At 35.6% G+C, this 19,214-nt stretch overlaps 1 protein-coding gene across 1 annotated transcript in view; it reads right to left on the bottom strand.

Moving 5' to 3' along the window:
• LOC136035865 (enhancer of mRNA-decapping protein 3-like) overlaps positions 1-19,214 on the bottom strand; it is a 36,885-nt gene that overhangs the window by 10,754 nt on the left and 6,917 nt on the right. The window contains exons 3-5 of the mRNA XM_065717823.1: positions 13,383-13,507; positions 10,978-11,131; positions 2,953-3,106 (exon numbers count right to left, since the gene is read on the bottom strand). Coding sequence (XP_065573895.1) covers positions 2,953-3,106; positions 10,978-11,131; positions 13,383-13,507 — 433 coding nt within the window. The remainder of the gene's footprint in view (positions 1-2,952; positions 3,107-10,977; positions 11,132-13,382; positions 13,508-19,214) is intronic.

The following is a 19,214-nucleotide window of genomic DNA, read 5'->3' as shown; positions in this document are numbered from 1 at the left end:
TGGGAAATAAGTCATTAACGTCATAAACATCATAATGTTATAAATTTAAAAATACGTCATAAACGTGAACAAACAAGAAAGTTTCCAATTTCCAAGCAAGTTTGGGTCCTTTTGTCCTAGATAAAGTAAAGATAATTATTTTCAAAAAAGAACAATAACTGCAAATCAAGCATGGATAATTTCAACGCGTGTGTCATAATAATAATAATAAAAAGAAAAGTAATAATAAGTAATAATATTAATAATGAGTAATAATATGTAAATAATAAGTAATAAGCAATAATGAAAGTAATAGTAAAAAGTAAGTAATAATAAAAAGAAAAGTCTGTCTTTCACACATGATTCGCACAATTGGAATAAATTGTCCAATTAGAATTACTACCGAAATGACTTAACAAAATTTGGCACACCAAAAATAGTGCATATGATATGAGTATTTTTAATACAAAGTAATATTTTATTATTTGTATTAGATTATTAATTAGTTTATATAAATAATTAGTTATATTTTATATAGCTTGCAGATACTGAATTAGTTGATCAGTGAAATAAACTGAGTATATCTATAATGACTACCAACTAGCTGCACAGAGAGATCAGTGAAATTAGTGAAATAAACTGAACATACCTATAATGACTACCAACTAGCTGCACAGAGAGATCAGTGAAATTAGTGAAATAAACTGAACATACCTATAACGACTACCAACTAGCTGCACAGAGAGATCAGTGAAATTAGTGAAATAAACTGAACATACCTATAACGACTACCAACTAGCTGCACAGAGAGATCAGTGAAATTAGTGAAATAAACTGAACATACCTATGATGACTACCAACTAGCTGCACAGAGAGATCAGTGAAATTAGTGAAATAAACTGAGCATACCTATAATGACTACCAACTAGCTGCACAGAGAGATCAGTGAAATTAGTGAAATAAACTGAACATACCTATAATGACTATCGAACTAACTGCACAGAGTAAACAGGGAAATTAGTGAAATGAATAAAACATACCTACAGTGACTATCAACTAGCTGTACACAGAGATCAGTGAAATTAATTAAATAAATTGGACATACCTATGGTGAATACCACCTAGCTGCATAGAGAGATCGGTTACATTAGTCGAGCATACCTATAGTGACTACCTAGTAGCTTCACAGAGAGATCAGTGAAATTAATTAAATAAACTGAACATACCTATGGTGAATACCACCTAGCTACATAGAGAGATCGGTTACATTAGTGAAATTAGTCGAGCATACCTATAGTGACTACCTAGTAGCTTCACAAAGAGATCAGTGAAATTAATTAAATAAACTGAACATACCTATGGTGAATACCACCTAGCTGCATAGAGAGATCGGTTACATTAGTCGAGCATACCTATAGTGACTACCTAGTAGCTTCACAGAGAGATCAGTGAAATTAATTAAATAAACTGAACATACCTATGGTGAATACCACCTAGCTACATAGAGAGATCGGTTACATTAGTGAAATTAGTCGAGCATACCTATAGTGACTACCTAGTAGCTTCACAAAGAGATCAGTGAAATTAATTAAATAAACTGAACATACCTATGGTGAATACCACCTAGCTACATAGAGAGATCGGTTACATTAGTGAAATTAGTCGAGCATACCTATAGTGACTACCTAGTAGCTTCACAAAGAGATCAGTGAAATTAATTAAATAAACTGAACATACCTATGGTGAATACCACCTAGCTACATAGAGAGATCGGTTACATTAGTGAAATTAGTCGAGCATACCTATAGTGACTACCTAGTAGCTTCACAGAGAGATCATTGAAATTAATTAAATAAACTGAACATACCTACGGTGAATACCACCTAGCTACATAGAGAGATCGGTTACATTAGTGAAATTAGTCGAGCATACCTATAGTGACTACCTAGTAGCTTCACAGAGAGATCAGTGAAATTAATTAAATAAACTGAACATACCTATGGTGAATACCACCTAGCTACATAGAGAGATCGGTTACATTAGTGAAATTAGTCGAGCATACCTATAGTGACTACCTAGTAGCTTCACAAAGAGATCAGTGAAATTAATTAAATAAACTGAACATACCTATGGTGAATACCACCTAGCTACATAGAGAGATCGGTTACATTAGTGAAATTAGTCGAGCATACCTATAGTGACTACCTAGTAGCTTCACAAAGAGATCAGTGAAATTAATTAAATAAACTGAACATACCTATGGTGAATACCACCTAGCTACATAGAGAGATCGGTTACATTAGTGAAATTAGTCGAGCATACCTATAGTGACTACCTAGTAGCTTCACAAAGAGATCAGTGAAATTAATTAAATAAACTGAACATACCTATGGTGAATACCACCTAGCTACATAGAGAGATCGGTTACATTAGTGAAATTAGTCGAGCATACCTATAGTGACTACCTAGTAGCTTCACAGAGAGATCATTGAAATTAATTAAATAAACTGAACATACCTACGGTGAATACCACCTAGCTACATAGAGAGATCGGTTACATTAGTGAAATTAGTCGAGCATACCTATAGTGACTACCTAGTAGCTTCACAGAGAGATCAGTGAAATTAATTAAATAAACTGAACATACCTATGGTGAATACCACCTAGCTACATAGAGAGATCGGTTACATTAGTGAAATTAGTCGAGCATACCTATAGTGACTACCTAGTAGCTTCACAAAGAGATCAGTGAAATTAATTAAATAAACTGAACATACCTATGGTGAATACCACCTAGCTACATAGAGAGATCGGTTACATTAGTGAAATTAGTCGAGCATACCTATAGTGACTACCTAGTAGCTTCACAGAGAGATAAGTGAAATTAATAAAATAAATGGAGCATACTTACAGTGAGTACCAGCTTAGCTTTACAAAGAGATCAGTGAAATTAGTGAAATAAATGGAACATACCTATAGTGACTACCGACTAGCTGCACAGACAGTTCTGTAACTGCTCTAGCTGTCAGTTCTGTCCTCTTTTCTTGTGTTAAGCCTACTTCATCTAATTTTTGCTCCAGCTCGTGGCGAAGTGATGAACTCATACTGGGAACAATAAGACCACTGTCTAGAAAGAGATGGGAAAAAAACATTCTTATTGCTCAAAAACGAATTGTTGTGTCTAAGCATTTAAAGGTTTATTTGGGAAGACCTCATTTCCTGTTCTTTATCTAAAGTGAGCACAAAACACTGTATTGAGCAGCTTGGTTAAATCAAGGGATGGCAATCCTGTCTGCATAGAATAACTTTGGTAGTTGCCAAAAGGTTCTAAGTCAAACCGCTTTTAAGAGTCACTACCACCATCACCCTTGATAGGATCATAGTAACTTTGGTAGTTGCCAAAAGGTTCTAAGTCAAACCGCTTTTAAGAGTCACTACCACCATCACCCTTGATAGGATCATAGTAACTTTGGTAGTTGCCAAAAGGTTCAAAGTCAAACCGCTTTTAAGAGTCACTGCCACCATCACCCTTGATAGGATCATAGTAACTTTGGTAGTTGCCAAAAGGTTCTAAGTCAAACCGCTTTTAAGAGTCACTACCACCATCACCCTTGATAGGATCATAGTAACTTTGGTAGTTGCCAAAAGGTTCTAAGTCAAACCGCTTTTAAGAGTCACTACCACCATCACCCTTGATAGGATCATAGTAACTTTGGTAGTTGCCGAAAGGTTCTAAGTCAAACCGCTTTTAAGAGTCACTACCACCATCACCCTTGATAGGATCATAGTAACTTTGGTAGTTGCCAAAAGGTACTAAGTCAAGCCGCTTTTAAGAGTCACTACCACCATCACCCTTGATAGGATCATAATAATAGTTTCGCTATTACTTAAAGTGCATAAAAATGGTTTTGAGGTTCATTTTTGTACACTCGATGTTTCAAAAGCTTTTGATTCAATATGTCATAGCCAACTTTGGTATTCGTTAATCCAACTTGGTGCAAATGTGTCTATTATATCAACTCTTCGTTTTTGGTATGCTAATTCATATGTTCGACTCAAGTCAGGTGACACCTACGTTGGTAATATCCCCATCCGTTCTGGTCTTAGGCAAGGAGGAGTCTCATCCCCTTATCTTTTTAATGCTTGTCTTTATTCTGTTTTGCCACGTATTAATCCATCATGTTTTTAGACCTAACTAATCTTTCGTATATTGCATATGCAGATGATTTACTTTTGATAAGCCGCACTAAATCTAGCCTAATTAAGTCGACCCGGCTTGTTTCTAAGTTTTTTGAGGAAATCGGCCTGAAACTTAATACTGAAAAATGTGAATATTTAGTTTTTAATGCTAAGCATCAAAGTAGTGATCTTGATTGTGGTTATTTTTCAGTTAAGCTCGTTTCTTCGATTCGGTGGCTCGGTATTAGTATTTGTTCATCTTTATCGGCTTTTCGATCTTGTGGGCTTAATGATATTAAAAGTAAACTTAAAATTGGGCAGACTTTATTCTACATATTGCGATCATTCTATATTGTTTCTTTCCGGTTTGCGCCCGTTTTTCAATAATCAAAATTTGCAAGGTATAAGAGTTCTGTATTTTCGCTATTGCAAATATTTATTGTATCTGCCGCGTTCTTATAGAAACCAGAAGATTATTAGAAAGTTTTGTGCCACTGATAATTTTTGTTTATAAAAACTCTATGCTAGATTAGGTACTCAGGCCTGTCAACGCTTGGGTCCTTACCACCCTTTGATTAGACTGTATTAATTGTATTGTTTGTGTTATTTTGTTTTTCTTTCCTTAACGTTTTTACTCCGCTTAAATTATCAAAACAAGCGGGTAACAAATAAATCATTATTAATTATTATAGAAACTGAAATACTTCATGAAACAATACTGCTCATAGACCTATGTGTACCACGTTGGCAGATCACCAATACGGATGTGTTGCACAGCTGATAGATGCCAAAGCTAGCAACACATTATTATGTGCTTGGTCCTCGCCATCTTTGCAGCCCTCTCAAGCTACCTTGCCAAGGCTGAATCTAGACACCACACGGCCGCACCAATTGTAACTTTAAGCTGGCCTAATTAAGAGCCTAAGCTCGCCATTTTTTAAGCTAGCAACACATTATTATGTGCTTGGTCCTCGCCATCTTTGCAGTCCTCTCAAGCTACCGTGCCAAGGCTGAATCTAGACACCACACGGCCGCACCAATTGTAATTTTAAGCTAGCCTAATTAAGACCCTAAGCTCGCCATTTTTTAAGCTAGCAACACATTATTATGTGCTTGGTCCTCGCCATCTTTGCAGCCCTCTCAAGCTACCTTGCCAAGGCTGAATCTAGACACCACACGGCCGCACCAATTGTAACTTTAAGCTAGCCTAATTAAGAGCCTAAGCTCGCCATTTTTTAAGCTAGCAACACATTATTATGTGCTTGGTCCTCGCCATCTTTGCAGTCCTCTCAAGTTACCTGCCAAGGCTGAATCTAGACACCACACGGCCACAACCATTATAACTTTTTAATATCTTAATTATTATGTGCTTGATCCTCGCCATCTTTGCAGCCCTCTCAAGCTACCTGCCAAGGCTGAATCTAGACACCATACGGCCACAACCATTATAACTTTTTAATATCTTCAAGGGTAGAGTTATGATCAATTACAAGAAAAAAACCGCTGTGCTTATCTCTTATAGTCACAACCCTCAAGAAGTGAAGTTATGTTAATCCTAATAAAATATGCCTAAATATGGTGAAAATATAATACTTTAGTAACAAAATTATGGAAACTACAACAGAAAGTTATGGAAATTATGCCGCCCAGAACGCATTGTATAAAATGGTATTTAAATGAATTTAAAATAACCTAACCAAAATACCAACACTATAATAAAATATTAAATTCAAATATATCTACATTGTAGTTTATCTCTCTCGGGTTAAGCTGATTATCACCGAGTACATACCAAAATATAGAAAAATATCTACATTGTAGTTTATCTCTCTCGGGTTAAGCTGATTATCACCGAGTACATACCAAAATATAGAAAAAAGCGGTTCTACTTGACCAAGAACCTAAGTTTTGTGGCCATAAGAGATAACTACCAATTTCACAGATAATCATACTCTCTGACCAATGTGGATTCGAAATTAACTTCACACAGTTATAATCAAACCCATGGGATACGTTTTTCAACCTAAGCATGCACCAAGTTTCACAGTCATATCAAAGGACGTCCGTACTTTAAAACCAGCATATGTTTAAGTCCATTAATTTTTATATTTAAGAAATCACTTATACCTAATAATTTGTATATATTAATCTCTTACATTTCGTATATTTGAAATTTCTAAAAATTGTCCAAATAACTAGTAGAAGGACCAGTAAACGCTAATCGGAAAAGGATCTTGGCAACAAATAACAAAAAAAAAACAATTTTGACAATAAATCTTATTATTGAAACTTAATAAAATATGCTTGACCCTTTATGGGTAGCCCTGTAGGTAGTGGAAAATAATTATAAAGAGGACTATAGCAAACAATGTAGAATCTTTTTTTTAATCCCACCTCCTCTCCTCTCAGTGGCACCAATAAATCGAAATAAAAAAAAATATATTTAAATATTTATAGAAAACTAATTACCACCTACGCCTTAAATTACATACAAATAGCAGCCGAAGAATGGTCTTCCCATTACGTAGAATCTATATTGATTCTAACAATATAGAATCTAAGGATGTCTTGAGAGGTGGCAACTGCAGAGGATTGAAATAAGGTGGGACGGAGAAGATGGGTCAAATAGAGTGTCAGCCTCGGGTGTGCAAACGCTTAATTATGTTTATTTGAATTTCCAGTTGCGAGTATTCTGGATAATTCTCCCATCTCCCTTTATTCTAAGAAATATAATCTGACTAAGTCTGCGATATTGGAAATTGCAGTTTGACAGCTTCCCAAACAAAAACTCAAAGAAAGAAAACTTAAAAAACATGAAAATTTTAATCCTTAAACTTATTTTTGATTTTTCGTGTACTTTTTCATGGATAATTGATATTCTAAAATCATAGTTAAATAAAAGTTAAGATTTAACATATACAGAAAATCGAAACAGTAGCCCCACTCTCATTTAAAAGGGCTCAGGATCAAAAAATACAATGAAACAAATTATCAGACGAAAATATTTAAATCAAACAAAAACAATTTAGAAACAATAGGGATTTTTTTTCCCAAGACAGTGGATACTTCGGTCCTATGTCCAAGGGCCGTCTTTACCACAACACAAGAAGAAAAAATATATATATATATAAGAATTTACATCACAATGTGAAAATTAAAACTAAAAATGTTTTAAAAACGTTTTAAAACAGCCCTAGCATCCTTACTTCAATGAAGTTCAACCAGGATTCTTGTTGAACTTCGTTGAAGTAAGGTAAAGGTAAAGGATACGGCATTAGACTTTACAGTCCCGGATGGTGAAGTAAAGAGTTAGCAATAAGAGGGCAATAAGACGGGACAACAACGTACTGTGTTTTCCACTAGCGAGGAGCGACTGTCCAAATTTGCACATGAGATGGAATATCCGTTCTCTCAGCGTTGGTATTTTCAATGTCATATTTGGGGCCCAGTATGCTTTTGTCGCACGTTTTTGAACAGCCTAGAGATTGTCACTTAAGTAGTCAATGTTGTGCACATGTGGTCCACAAACAGGGCACGTGTATTCTAGCAAGAGACGTATATAGTAGATATATGCTAGTCGTAACTGATTCACTGGGGAACCAAACTGTCGGAGTGTAGTCAGTTATTGCAAAGCATAGTTGCCTTTAGTCACAAGGTTAGAAACATGGTAACTGAAAGAACAGTCAGTACTGAAAGTCACACCAAGAATAATTGCTGTTGAAATGGTAGGGAACCAGGGTTCAGAACAAGCTATGTTCCTTTTAAGCGGATTAAAATACAGCACTTTTGCTTTATTGAAGTTAATTTGAAGTCCATTATTCCTGCACTGATCCGGAACTGGGATACTGCTTGGGACTTATCCAGGATAAATTTGAGGAAGGTGGACAGTCCATCGACATATTTAAAGCGTTCATCAAAGCCAACAAGAAGTAGTTGACCGCAATCAAGACACTAAGGCAGCCAGCTTGGTACCTTGGGGGAGCACCACACGTTATTTAAGCCCATTCAGAGTTGAGATCCCTGGCAAAAAGCGCATGGACACACTGGTGACGGCTTCTGAGGAAATCTATAACAACAGCAGGTTCTATTTTCTAGCCCCCATTTGCTTCAGGTTTTCTAGCAGTTTTTTAGCAATCTTTCAGATTTTCTATTTTCTAACTTCATATTTTGTACAGCAGTGATACGGCAAACTAAATCGAACGTTTAACGGTAATAAACGAGCAGAAAGTCTACTATGGTATTTCCCCTGTCTAGCTATTCAGTTATCAGGTGATAGAGACGCACAAGATAATGGGGTGGGCTACTTCACTTAAAACAGCCATGCAAGAAAGGGTCTAAGGAAGGGTTGACTTGCGTCAGGATTTTTCGATATGTAAAAGATTCGGTAACCTTGCTGAAATTCTGAGTTACTGAAATTGGACAGAGTTGTTCATATGATTTCAGGTCCTCCCCGGACATATGCTTTCTTCCAAACTTGAGGGAAGATTCGATTGCTGAAGCACTGATTTATTACGGACCTCGCACATTCAATTAGAAGTTTAAACTGGCAGTTCTTCGGGATATGACGTACAATTCTTTTTTAAATTCTCCAGTTCCTACAAACTGCATATTCCGGCTCAGATTGATTAGGAGATTGACCAGGCTCATTCAAATGGCTCAGCAAACTGGTAGTCCAAAGGGTCAGCGGTGAGACTATCGACATCTGTTTCAGTGAGCGATGAGTAAGTCGAACATATATTTGCGAAGAATGTGTTCACCTCGGCTGAGGATAGAAAAGTTCCATCGTCTTTTTGAACCTTCAGGTCAATAGAAAATTGTGCAGAACTTAAATTCTCCAGGCATTACGGAAAAACTGACCCTGCTACATGAAAAGTTGGCCGAGTCGGCTATTTCTAAGCTTAAGCCAATTCATGGTCTTATCCATATTTTTTTCCTCGTTGATTGTTTATTGTCTTATTTTAGCAGCTTTTTTTCTGCAATTCTTTACTCCACTCCTGTCTTGTTGTTTATAGTGGGTTAAAAATAAACTATTATTAGCCTACTATACTTTAATAAGGGCATTCTCTGGCGCAAGATTATAAAACTTTCAGAGAGTTTCTTCAGGTAAATATGAAGAGCCAAACGCTAATAAGTGAAAATTCTCAGCCAGGCAATAAATTTAAATTTATTAAGGAGCCATGTTTAGTCTCCCACTTTTACAGGCAATGGTGCGGTGGTGCACCTTAAGCTATATGCAGTCAAAGCAAATGATTTGCTTTGACTGCCATGTTTAGTCTCCCACTTTTACAGGCAATGGTGCGGTGGTGCACCTTAAGCTATATGCAGTCAAAGCAAATGATTTGCTTTGACTGCCATGTTTAGTCTCCCACTTTTACAGGCAATGGTGCGGTGGTGCACCTTAAGCTATATGCAGTCAAAGCAAATGATTTGCTTTGATATGCAGTGCAAATGATATGCAGTCAAAGCAAATGAACAATTAACACAATTGGAATCTTCACTGACTTAAGTACCGTTTATATAACTGCTAACTAACTATTTTGGGGGAAAGGTTCACTGAGACTTTTATTATCAAGGGGAGGGATGCCTGAAGCCACAAAAATTAGATTGTCTCGCTTTTTTTCTAGCCTATTATTCAGATTAATATAGATGGAGTGGGGAGGCTTACCCTATGTCTGCTTTATTCAAACAAATGAACTTGGATTAAACTTATAATGTGGGAGCTGCGAAATATAGCGTCTCTAAGCATATTTTAAGGGTGTACTTTTCCATGAATGGTTGTTATTCCAACAGCATTGCTATACAAAAAGTTTATCTTGAAGTATATAGCAGGGTGTAAACTGGTGACAGCCATGGTCACATACAAGACAGTTTTTTTGTCGAGTTTAAGAGTTTAAGTAATAAATTAGCCTAAGATGAAGTTGGGTAATTACAGAAAAGGGATTAGACACTCTAATAAATTACAGCACTTTTTATAGAAAACCATGCAAAGTAATTCACCAAGTCGGAGAAACCTAAAACAGTGACCATAAACTTTTTTGTAAGAAGCTACAATGAAGTGTAAAGGGTGGTCATTTTTTTCAAGGGGGGTTGTAGGTTATCGGGAAAGGGTTCATTCAAACATTAACTAAAATTTTTAGAGAAACAAAAGAGAACAAGCAAAAGCCAAACGTGTATTTAAGCTATTATCTCTAGTTAAACAGCTACTTAGGCTTAAGTAGGGTCAAATCTTTATTAGAAGCGAGTTATGAGATAAACAATTGGTATTAAAACATGTAAAGTCTATCTGATTAGCTTTTAGTCCCAGAGGACAAACTGACACACGGCAACATATTTATCCCACAAGGCATGTGCAGTTCTAAGAAATAACAGTTATTATAGACTGTTTATCAAGCTTTTTGGCAAACATTAAAACAGGAATAATTCAGCACATGATATGGGTCACCACCCACCTCAACTCCCCACTCCTTAAACTGAAGTCTTAATCCAGTGCTTCGAGAACAAACTCGTGCAATGTCGTAAACATGTTTTTTTATCACAAAGCCTGGAGAATGGATTGCATGGTTTATTTACATTAGGTAATACTATTTTACACTCAAGAATATGCAATTCTTGACAGACAGAAAAACGAAGGGGGATTAAGAAAGGTGGTGGATACCCTAACATGATAATAACACATGATAATTTATGCTTATTCCAAAGTAGATGTCACTTTCTATTATCAGTAAGGAAAATCTGAAAACATTTAAACAAGAATAAAGAAATAAAGGGGGATAAATTCAACTCGGCTTCAAAAAAGACGAAAAAAGAAAAAAAACTTACCTGTGGTAAATTCTTTTTGGGTAAGCTCAGGCAGTATTATTTCTTGATAAACAGGTGCTGGGTTGACTATTACATTTTCATCGTGCTTGAAATTAATCTTCTTCTTCCTTGGAGTTTGGTATTCTGTTGGATGTAGCTGTTCTTCTTTGAAAGCCTTAAAGAAAAGAAAAAAATCAATACAGGGATACCGACTTCGTTGTCGGAGGAAAGGGATGAAGGTAAAATAGAGCAGAAGTCTGACTTAACAGAATATGCCCCGTCTTACCTCTATTTAAGACCTTATAATTCTCTTTGAATTGAAGAATAGTAAAACTAGAGACAAATGTCCCTTAGTGGGTTTTGTCATGTACACATACATTACGTGTTCCCTAAATAACAGTGAAAACATGTCTATATCGATATTTAAAAATGTTTACTTCATTGTTTGTCAAACTCAAATAAAAAAAATCACAATAAATCAGAAAATCACAGATCGGAAAACTTACCCGATCAGGTAAAGAGCAGTATCAGAAAAACTTTTCTAAGGAAAAGTGATTTTAGGCGACGAGCTCTTCCATATGTGCAGGTATTGATATTATACGAGATTATTTTCTCTATTTTTTTCAACAAATTTTCCTTCACAAGTGCATAATTGACTAAGTTCAACAAATCAATCGGACTAACCGCTAGAATGGAGCAGTTAGAAATAGCCAAAGGTCTTCAAATAAAGAACCATATGAAAACCTATTTTTTAATTACTGCTATTCAGTAAAGTGTCAATTCGAAAGGTTTCCATGTTAAATTACGAGATCTTCTTGCTTAGTTTTGATTTACCTTTGATGATAAAATACTTAATAGTGTAAACGGTTGCAAACGTACTTATACAAACTAGGGCTCGATCAATATGGATTTTTGGGGTCCACCGATACCAACATATTGGTATTATGCCAGTACGACACCGTACTGTGCCGATATAATTTGCCGATAAATTCCCTCACTAAAAATCCTTGCCTAAAGCTTAAATCCTGCCTTCTCTGTCCCTATTCTTACACCAAAGAACAGTCTCAATAATTTACTGTGAATTACAAATAATTCAAAAAAAAATATCTAGAAAAGATTAGAAAAAAAAAATTTCTGGACGGTGCTTAATAATCCAGTCCAACTGGGGCAAGTTGTAATGCAGAAAGCATAACTTTTCAGCATTTTCTCCTTTGAAAGACTTTCGTTGGTCATAAATGTTCCCAATTGTGCTGACAACACTTTTGCAACATTTTTTCCACCACTCTAACAGGCAGCTTTTTACCTGTCAATGACAGCACTCCTTTATACCTTTCTCATATACCTTTTCCTCATATATACCTTTATATACCTTTTCCTCATATACCTTATATACCTTTTTCCTTATATACCTTTTCCTCATATACCTTTCCAGTTCCTAATCAATATTATCTTATACCAGAAACTGGTTGAAACCCGACACTACCTTATTCCAGCATGATATCAATGAACATCAAAAATCCAAAAAAAGACACAATGGCAGTGAAGTATGCAGGGAGGGAGCTTCGGGCCCAGGCCCACCACCAAAATTAAAAACTTCACCAGATTTCTTGTCACTTACTATTCCAATTATCCTTTAATTTTTTTTTTATCCCCCACCACAAAAACGTCCTATGTACGTACCTATGCAGAAGCTGTTAATTGCAACATTATCGTATCCACCATGACAGTTAAGCAATATCTTAACTAATTTGTAGTCCTTTCTTAATTGGCAAATAAAAGGACTAAGGAACCTTTTATTTTTGGGTAGTAATGTGAATAAGGTAAGTAGCGCTAATAAGGCTAAAGTAAAACTATAATTTTATTTTTAATTTATCTCAGTATTGAAGCAATATGCGAATGCAGCTTCGAAATGGCTATTAGCACATAAGAAAAGGGATGTATTGTCTCTTCTAATTATTAAGTGAAAATAAAAGCTAGTGTTTTCAACTGAAAGTAAGGAGCGAAATTAAGACTCAAAGGAACAAAATTTATTCCGTATATGAAGGAGTTGCCCCCTCCTCAATACCTTACTCTTCACACAAAAACTGTTAAGCACTTTCAAAAAAGCTTCCCATTCTAGCAAAAATTGGGACAAACATCAAACTATAGTTTAAAAGATCAAGTTGAGGAGGGGGGCAACTTCTTCATATATAGAATAACTTCTGTTCAATTTGAGTTTTAATCTTGCTCCTTACTTTCATTTGAAAAAACTTGTTTCTTTATTTGATCTCTGATCATTTTCCAAATAATCGAAATTTGGATTGGATTTGGATAGCGCAATCCAAATGCAAATTAAACTTCAGAACTTAGCTTATTTATCAAATAGAATCAGGTTATTATAAAATCTAAAAAAACTAACTTAAATTTAACTTAACTAAAAATATAACCTGTTTATCAAATAGAGCCAGATTAGCTTCAAAATCGAACTCGGTAATCTCAGAAACATGAATATCAAATGCTGAGTCATTGTTTCGTTTCCAGTTTCTTAACGGTGTTGCTGGTGCAGAGCTTCCTAAATAATAAGTGAATAAATTTACTAGGTTTTCATAAACAATACCTTTATCAATTGCTGAAACAAAAAAAAAGGTGGAACGAATTCTATTTTATCTAGCGATAATTGTATCCTTCAATGAAAAGTTTCCTGGCATCAAAGTAGTATTAAAGCTAACATTAAAGGTTAATAAATGTTACCAAAGCAGTAATGTTCATAATTGTATATTTTTTTTTGTATAATTTGTATAATTGTATAATTGTATAATGTAATAATTGTATAATTATTGTATAATTGTTCATATGTAAGTCCAATTTTCAAGCTTAAAACTACCATGCTATTTTTTATCAGCATCATCAAAATACACAGAGCAATAGATACAACCTTACGTTATTTTCATGTCAGAAAGCCTTCTAGTTTATTACAACTACTCTGTTATTTTTTTTATCTGGTTTCTGCCAATTCTATAGCATACAATACATACAGAATAAACATGTTTTTTACGATTTTCTTACAAATATTCACCAAATTTGTTGTGCTGACATAGCAACCAAGATTGTTTACCCCTGCAAACCATATACCTTCTAAAAATTACTTTTATTTATGCTTTACTAAAAACAAGATATATAATAAAGATGATTTTTATAATTATAACACTGACAGAGAAAAAAAAATACTCTTCATCAAAATTTTTAATTGTTGAGATTTCTAGGAATTAATAACATTATATATATATATATATATATATATATATATATATATATATATATATATATATAATATATATATACATATATATATATATATATATATATATATATATATATATATATATATATATATATATATGTGTGTTTGATATATATCTATATATATAAAAATAAGTTGTCTGTGTGTGGGTCTGTCGGGTGACGTCATGTTTGTGTCTTGACTGACGTCATGTTTTCGACTGACGAAATTACAGACCGGGACATCGGGACACAAATGACGACCGGGACACCGGCACATAGGGAATATAAATGACGACACTCAAAGAGAAAGCGACCGGGACACAAGGAATGTTCGATTAGCAATCACCATCAACAAAGCACCGGGACACAAATGACGACCGGGACACAGGGAGTATAAATGACGACCAGGACATAAGTAAAAAAACTAAAAAAAAACTAAAAAAAGGTAAAAACTACAAAAAAACTAAAAAGAAAAAAAACTAAAAACTAATAAAAAAACTAAAAAAGCTAAAAAACTAAAAAACTAAAAAGAAAAAAAAATAAAAAAGGAAAAAATGAAAAATAAAGGAGAAAAATAAAACTAAAAAAACGAATGTATATACAGACCGTGACACAAATGACGACCGGAACACAGGGAATATAAATGACGACCGGGACACAGGGAATGTTCGATTAGCAATCACCATCAACAAAGCTCAAAGGCAATCATTAGAATCATGAGGTATGACTAAAAAAACTAAAAAAAGGTAAAAAACTAAAAACTAAAAAAAAAAGACCAACTCAAAAACGAATGTATATACAGACCGGGACACCGGGACACAAATGACGACCGGGACACAAGGAATATAAATGACGCCCGGGACACTCAAAGAGAAATCACAGACTTGGACACCGGGACACAAATGACGACCGGGACAAAGGGAGTACAAATGACGACCGGGACACAGGGACACAACAACAAAGGGGACGCCGGGGGGCACAGGGGGATATATAAATGACGACGGCGACAGGGAATGGTCGATTAGCAATCACCATCAACAAAGCTCAAGGGCAATCATTAGAATCATGAGGTATAGATCTGAATGCGGATTGTTTTCACATGGACCATTATATGTTGCATGTTCAAGAGTCGGTAAACCTGACAATCTATTTATATGCACAGACAATGGGACAGCAAAGAATGTTGTATATTCGCAAGTTTTACGTAGTTAAAAACATATATATATCTATCTATATTCACAGGTGGGACATAGGGACACAACTACAATGGCGCGTAACTAATATGGCACGTAACGACTTACGCGCGCGGGGGGCTTGGGGGGGGGGGGGCGCGAAGCGCCCCCACCAACTAGGTGTTGGGGTGGCGCAAAGCGCCACCCCAACAGCTAGTATATATATATATATACATATATATATATATACTACTACTACTACCAATAACTCACTGCAGCACCAAGCCGCCTGAGGCCAACACAGCTACGCACGCTCCTCCTCCAACCTAATCTATTTAAAGCCTCCCTCTTTACACCCTCCCAGGAAGTTCCCATTTCCTTTAAATCCTTATTTATGACATCCTCCCAACCCAGACAAGGACGACCTGCTTTCCGCGTAGCCCCAGACGGTTGGCCAAAAAGGACAATCTTCGGTAATCTGTCATCCTTCATCCGTAGAACGTGGCCTAGCCATCTCAACCTTTCTTTCATTATAGCCCCAGAAAGCGGGATTGAACCACACTTTTCGTACAACCTACTGTTTGAAATACGGTCAGTCAGCCGGGTACCCAGAACAATCCGTAGGCAATTTCTCTGGAAAACATCTAGTAAATTTTCATCTGCTTTTCGGAGTGTCCATATATATATATATATATATATATATATATATATATATATATATATATATATATATATATATATATATATATATATATATATATATATATATATATATACTAGCTGTTGGGGTGGCGCGAAGCGCCCCCACCAACTAGGTGTTGGGGTGGCGCAAAGCGCCACCCCAACAGCTAGTATATATATATATACATATATATATATATATATATATATATATATATATATATATATATATATATACTAGCTGTTGGGGTGGCGCTTCGCGCCACCCCAACACCTAGTTGGTGGGGTGCTTCGCGCCCCCCCAAGCCCCCCCGCGCGCGTAAGTCGTTACGCGCCATATTAGTTACGCGCCATTGTAGTTGTGTCCCTGTGTCCCACCTGTGAATATAGATAGATTTATATATGTGTTTCAAACTACGTAAAAATTGCGAATATACAACATTTTTGGCTTTCCCACTACTGGGAGCTTTCCGTTTCCAATTGCCAGCAATTGATCTGAAAATGTTTGACCAGAGTCATCGTTTTGCAATCGGACACGCATATTTGTAGTTAATTTTAATATTTTTACGTGTGCCCATAAATTAGAATTTTTCAGGCAAGCATTCATTTCGTCTGCAGGAGTTAAACTACGTAAAAATTGCGAATATACAACATTCTTGGCTTTCCCATTGTCTGTGCATATACAAAGCCGTATGTACTAATAATGACGTCATATGCAAACGCTCTTTTTACAAACAAACAAACATGCATACACACAACTCGTTTTTATATAGATAGATAGATAGGTAGATACAATACAAATTAACTGCGTAAAACTTGCGAATATACAACATTTTTCGCTGTCCAATTGTCGCTGCATATAAATAGATTGTCAGGTTTACCGACCCTCGAACATGCAACGCACAATTGTCCATGGGAAAAACAATCAGTATTAAGATCTATACCACATTTTTCTAATGATTGACCTTGAGCTTTGTTAATGGTGATTGCAAATGCTAATCGAATTGGGAATTGCAATCTTTTAAATTGAAAAGGCAGATCCGTTGGAATCATGGGAATGCGAGGAATAAGAACAGCCTCACCCTCAAAAGGCCCTGTCAAGATTGTGGCCTCTATTAGGTTTTCCATTGTTTTTTTTTTACGGCAAGTCGCGTGCCATTGCAAAGCTTTGGTGGGTTGATATTTCTTGAAAGTATTATTGGTACGCCTATTTTTAGTTGTAGCACGTGTGGTGGAAACCCTGAAAGATCTATGGAATTTAAAAATTCAGATGGATAATTAACCGCTTCATTTGGTTCCAAAACTGTGTCGACTGACTTGTAAAGGACTGCCTGGTCTTGAATCTTGGTCAAAACAATATTGTTGATTTCGTGGACGTCTATATTTTTGGGTGCGAGAATCGCTCTTTCACTAAGCCATTTATTATTTTTATAATTTTTTAGAATATTCGGAAATACTTTTTCAATCAATTAATTTTTGGACGTCACTAAATTACAGAAATCAGCAGTTAGTTGTATACGTCCTGAAATTGAGTCTATCGTATCATAAATGTCTTTTTGTTCCGACGTTAACTTGGAAATGTTATTTTGTACATACGACAATAAATCATTCGTACTGTAACTTTTTTCACGATCCAATTCTACACATGTCGAAACAGCAGCGATACGGTTAGGTGAAGGCATTCCCAAATCCTGAAGAGGTTTGTTTGCCATACGTACGCACAAATCTTCTATAATAACTAAAGTGTAGTTATAAATTTCTGATGTAAAATCAAAAGTCATATCTGACGTCTCTAACTGTTTTCGATGGAGTATATCTTCGGACATTTTTGACTTATATTTTTCCCATAACTCTGTAGGAGCTGATGGAGAGCAAGTTGTTAAAATGATGCCAAACAATGCACGAATTTGGCTTGGGGTTGACGTTTCGCACTAATGGGGAATATGGAACAACCCACTGGTTATCTACTTCGATGGTGGTACCGTTGCCATTGTAGGTTCTTCAGTCATCTTGCAATTAGAAATTTCTCTTTCAACGGTCTTCTTACAATTAAAAATTTGTCTTTGAACGATATTCTTAAATACCTGTGTCTTGGTCGTCATTTATATTCCCTGTGTCCCGGTCGTCATTTGTGTCCCGGTATCCCAGTCTGTAATTTCTCTTTGAGTGTCCCGGTCGTTATTTATATTCCCTCTGTCCCGGTCGTCATTTGTGTCCCGGTCTGTAATATCTCTTTGAGTGTTTTTTCTTTTTAGTATTTTTTAGTTTTTTACATTTTTTCTTTTTTCAGTTTTCTTCTTTATTTTTCAGCTTCACTATGTTCCGAAATTTGTGGATCTGGATACATATCGCCGAACCTTTGTTTTTTTAACTAAAATCTGGTAGGCATTGATGACCTTATCCGAGTCAAAATCCCAAACCCAATCATCATCGCTATCATTTTCAGTTTTGATATGTTTTGACTCTCGCTGTCCAGGTGGATCTTCATCTAACTGCGCGGTTTTGCGTTCTTTAGCCTCAAGCCTGTTTCCTTGCTGTTCTTTTGATTCCTCGGTACGCTTTCTTTTCTGACTTTCTCTATCAGCAGCAAGTTTTTTGGCATAGACTCTTTGAGCATCTTCATCGGCTTTTGCCATTGTAAGTTCATCAGTCATTTTAAACTTAAACATTAATAGATTTCTACGTGAACATATATGTCTTAAATATCTTTAATGACGTCACCGTCATAGCAAAAATGACAACTAACTTCATGATGTCAGCCGACACAGAAACATGACGTCACCTGATCCACAGACAGACACACAGACAGACAACTTATTTTTATATATATAGATATATATATATATGTATATATATATATAACATTTAATAATTTTCATTTATTTCTTCCAAGTCATCTTGATGTCATACTGATTTCATTTTTTTTTTTAATGTGTTAAAATTAGACCACGCAGTTAAAAATGCATATAGTTTTCAATAAAAACCAAATAACACAAAAGACCTTAAAAGGTTGACGGGTAAGTTGGGGGGGAAGTAGTCAAACTCCTGTTGGTAGCAATCCATTTGAAGTCTGACATCAGAATTCGTTTTAATTTTCTGCTCATTTTAGGATGTTATGATTTGTTTGTAGCAATGCCTGTTCCT

This window comes from Artemia franciscana, chromosome 14 (genome assembly GCF_032884065.1).
Source record: "Artemia franciscana chromosome 14, ASM3288406v1, whole genome shotgun sequence".
NCBI lineage: Eukaryota > Metazoa > Arthropoda > Branchiopoda > Anostraca > Artemiidae > Artemia > Artemia franciscana.
The sequence above is the reverse complement of the archived record's forward strand: the minus strand, read 5'-3'. Positions and strand labels throughout refer to the sequence as shown.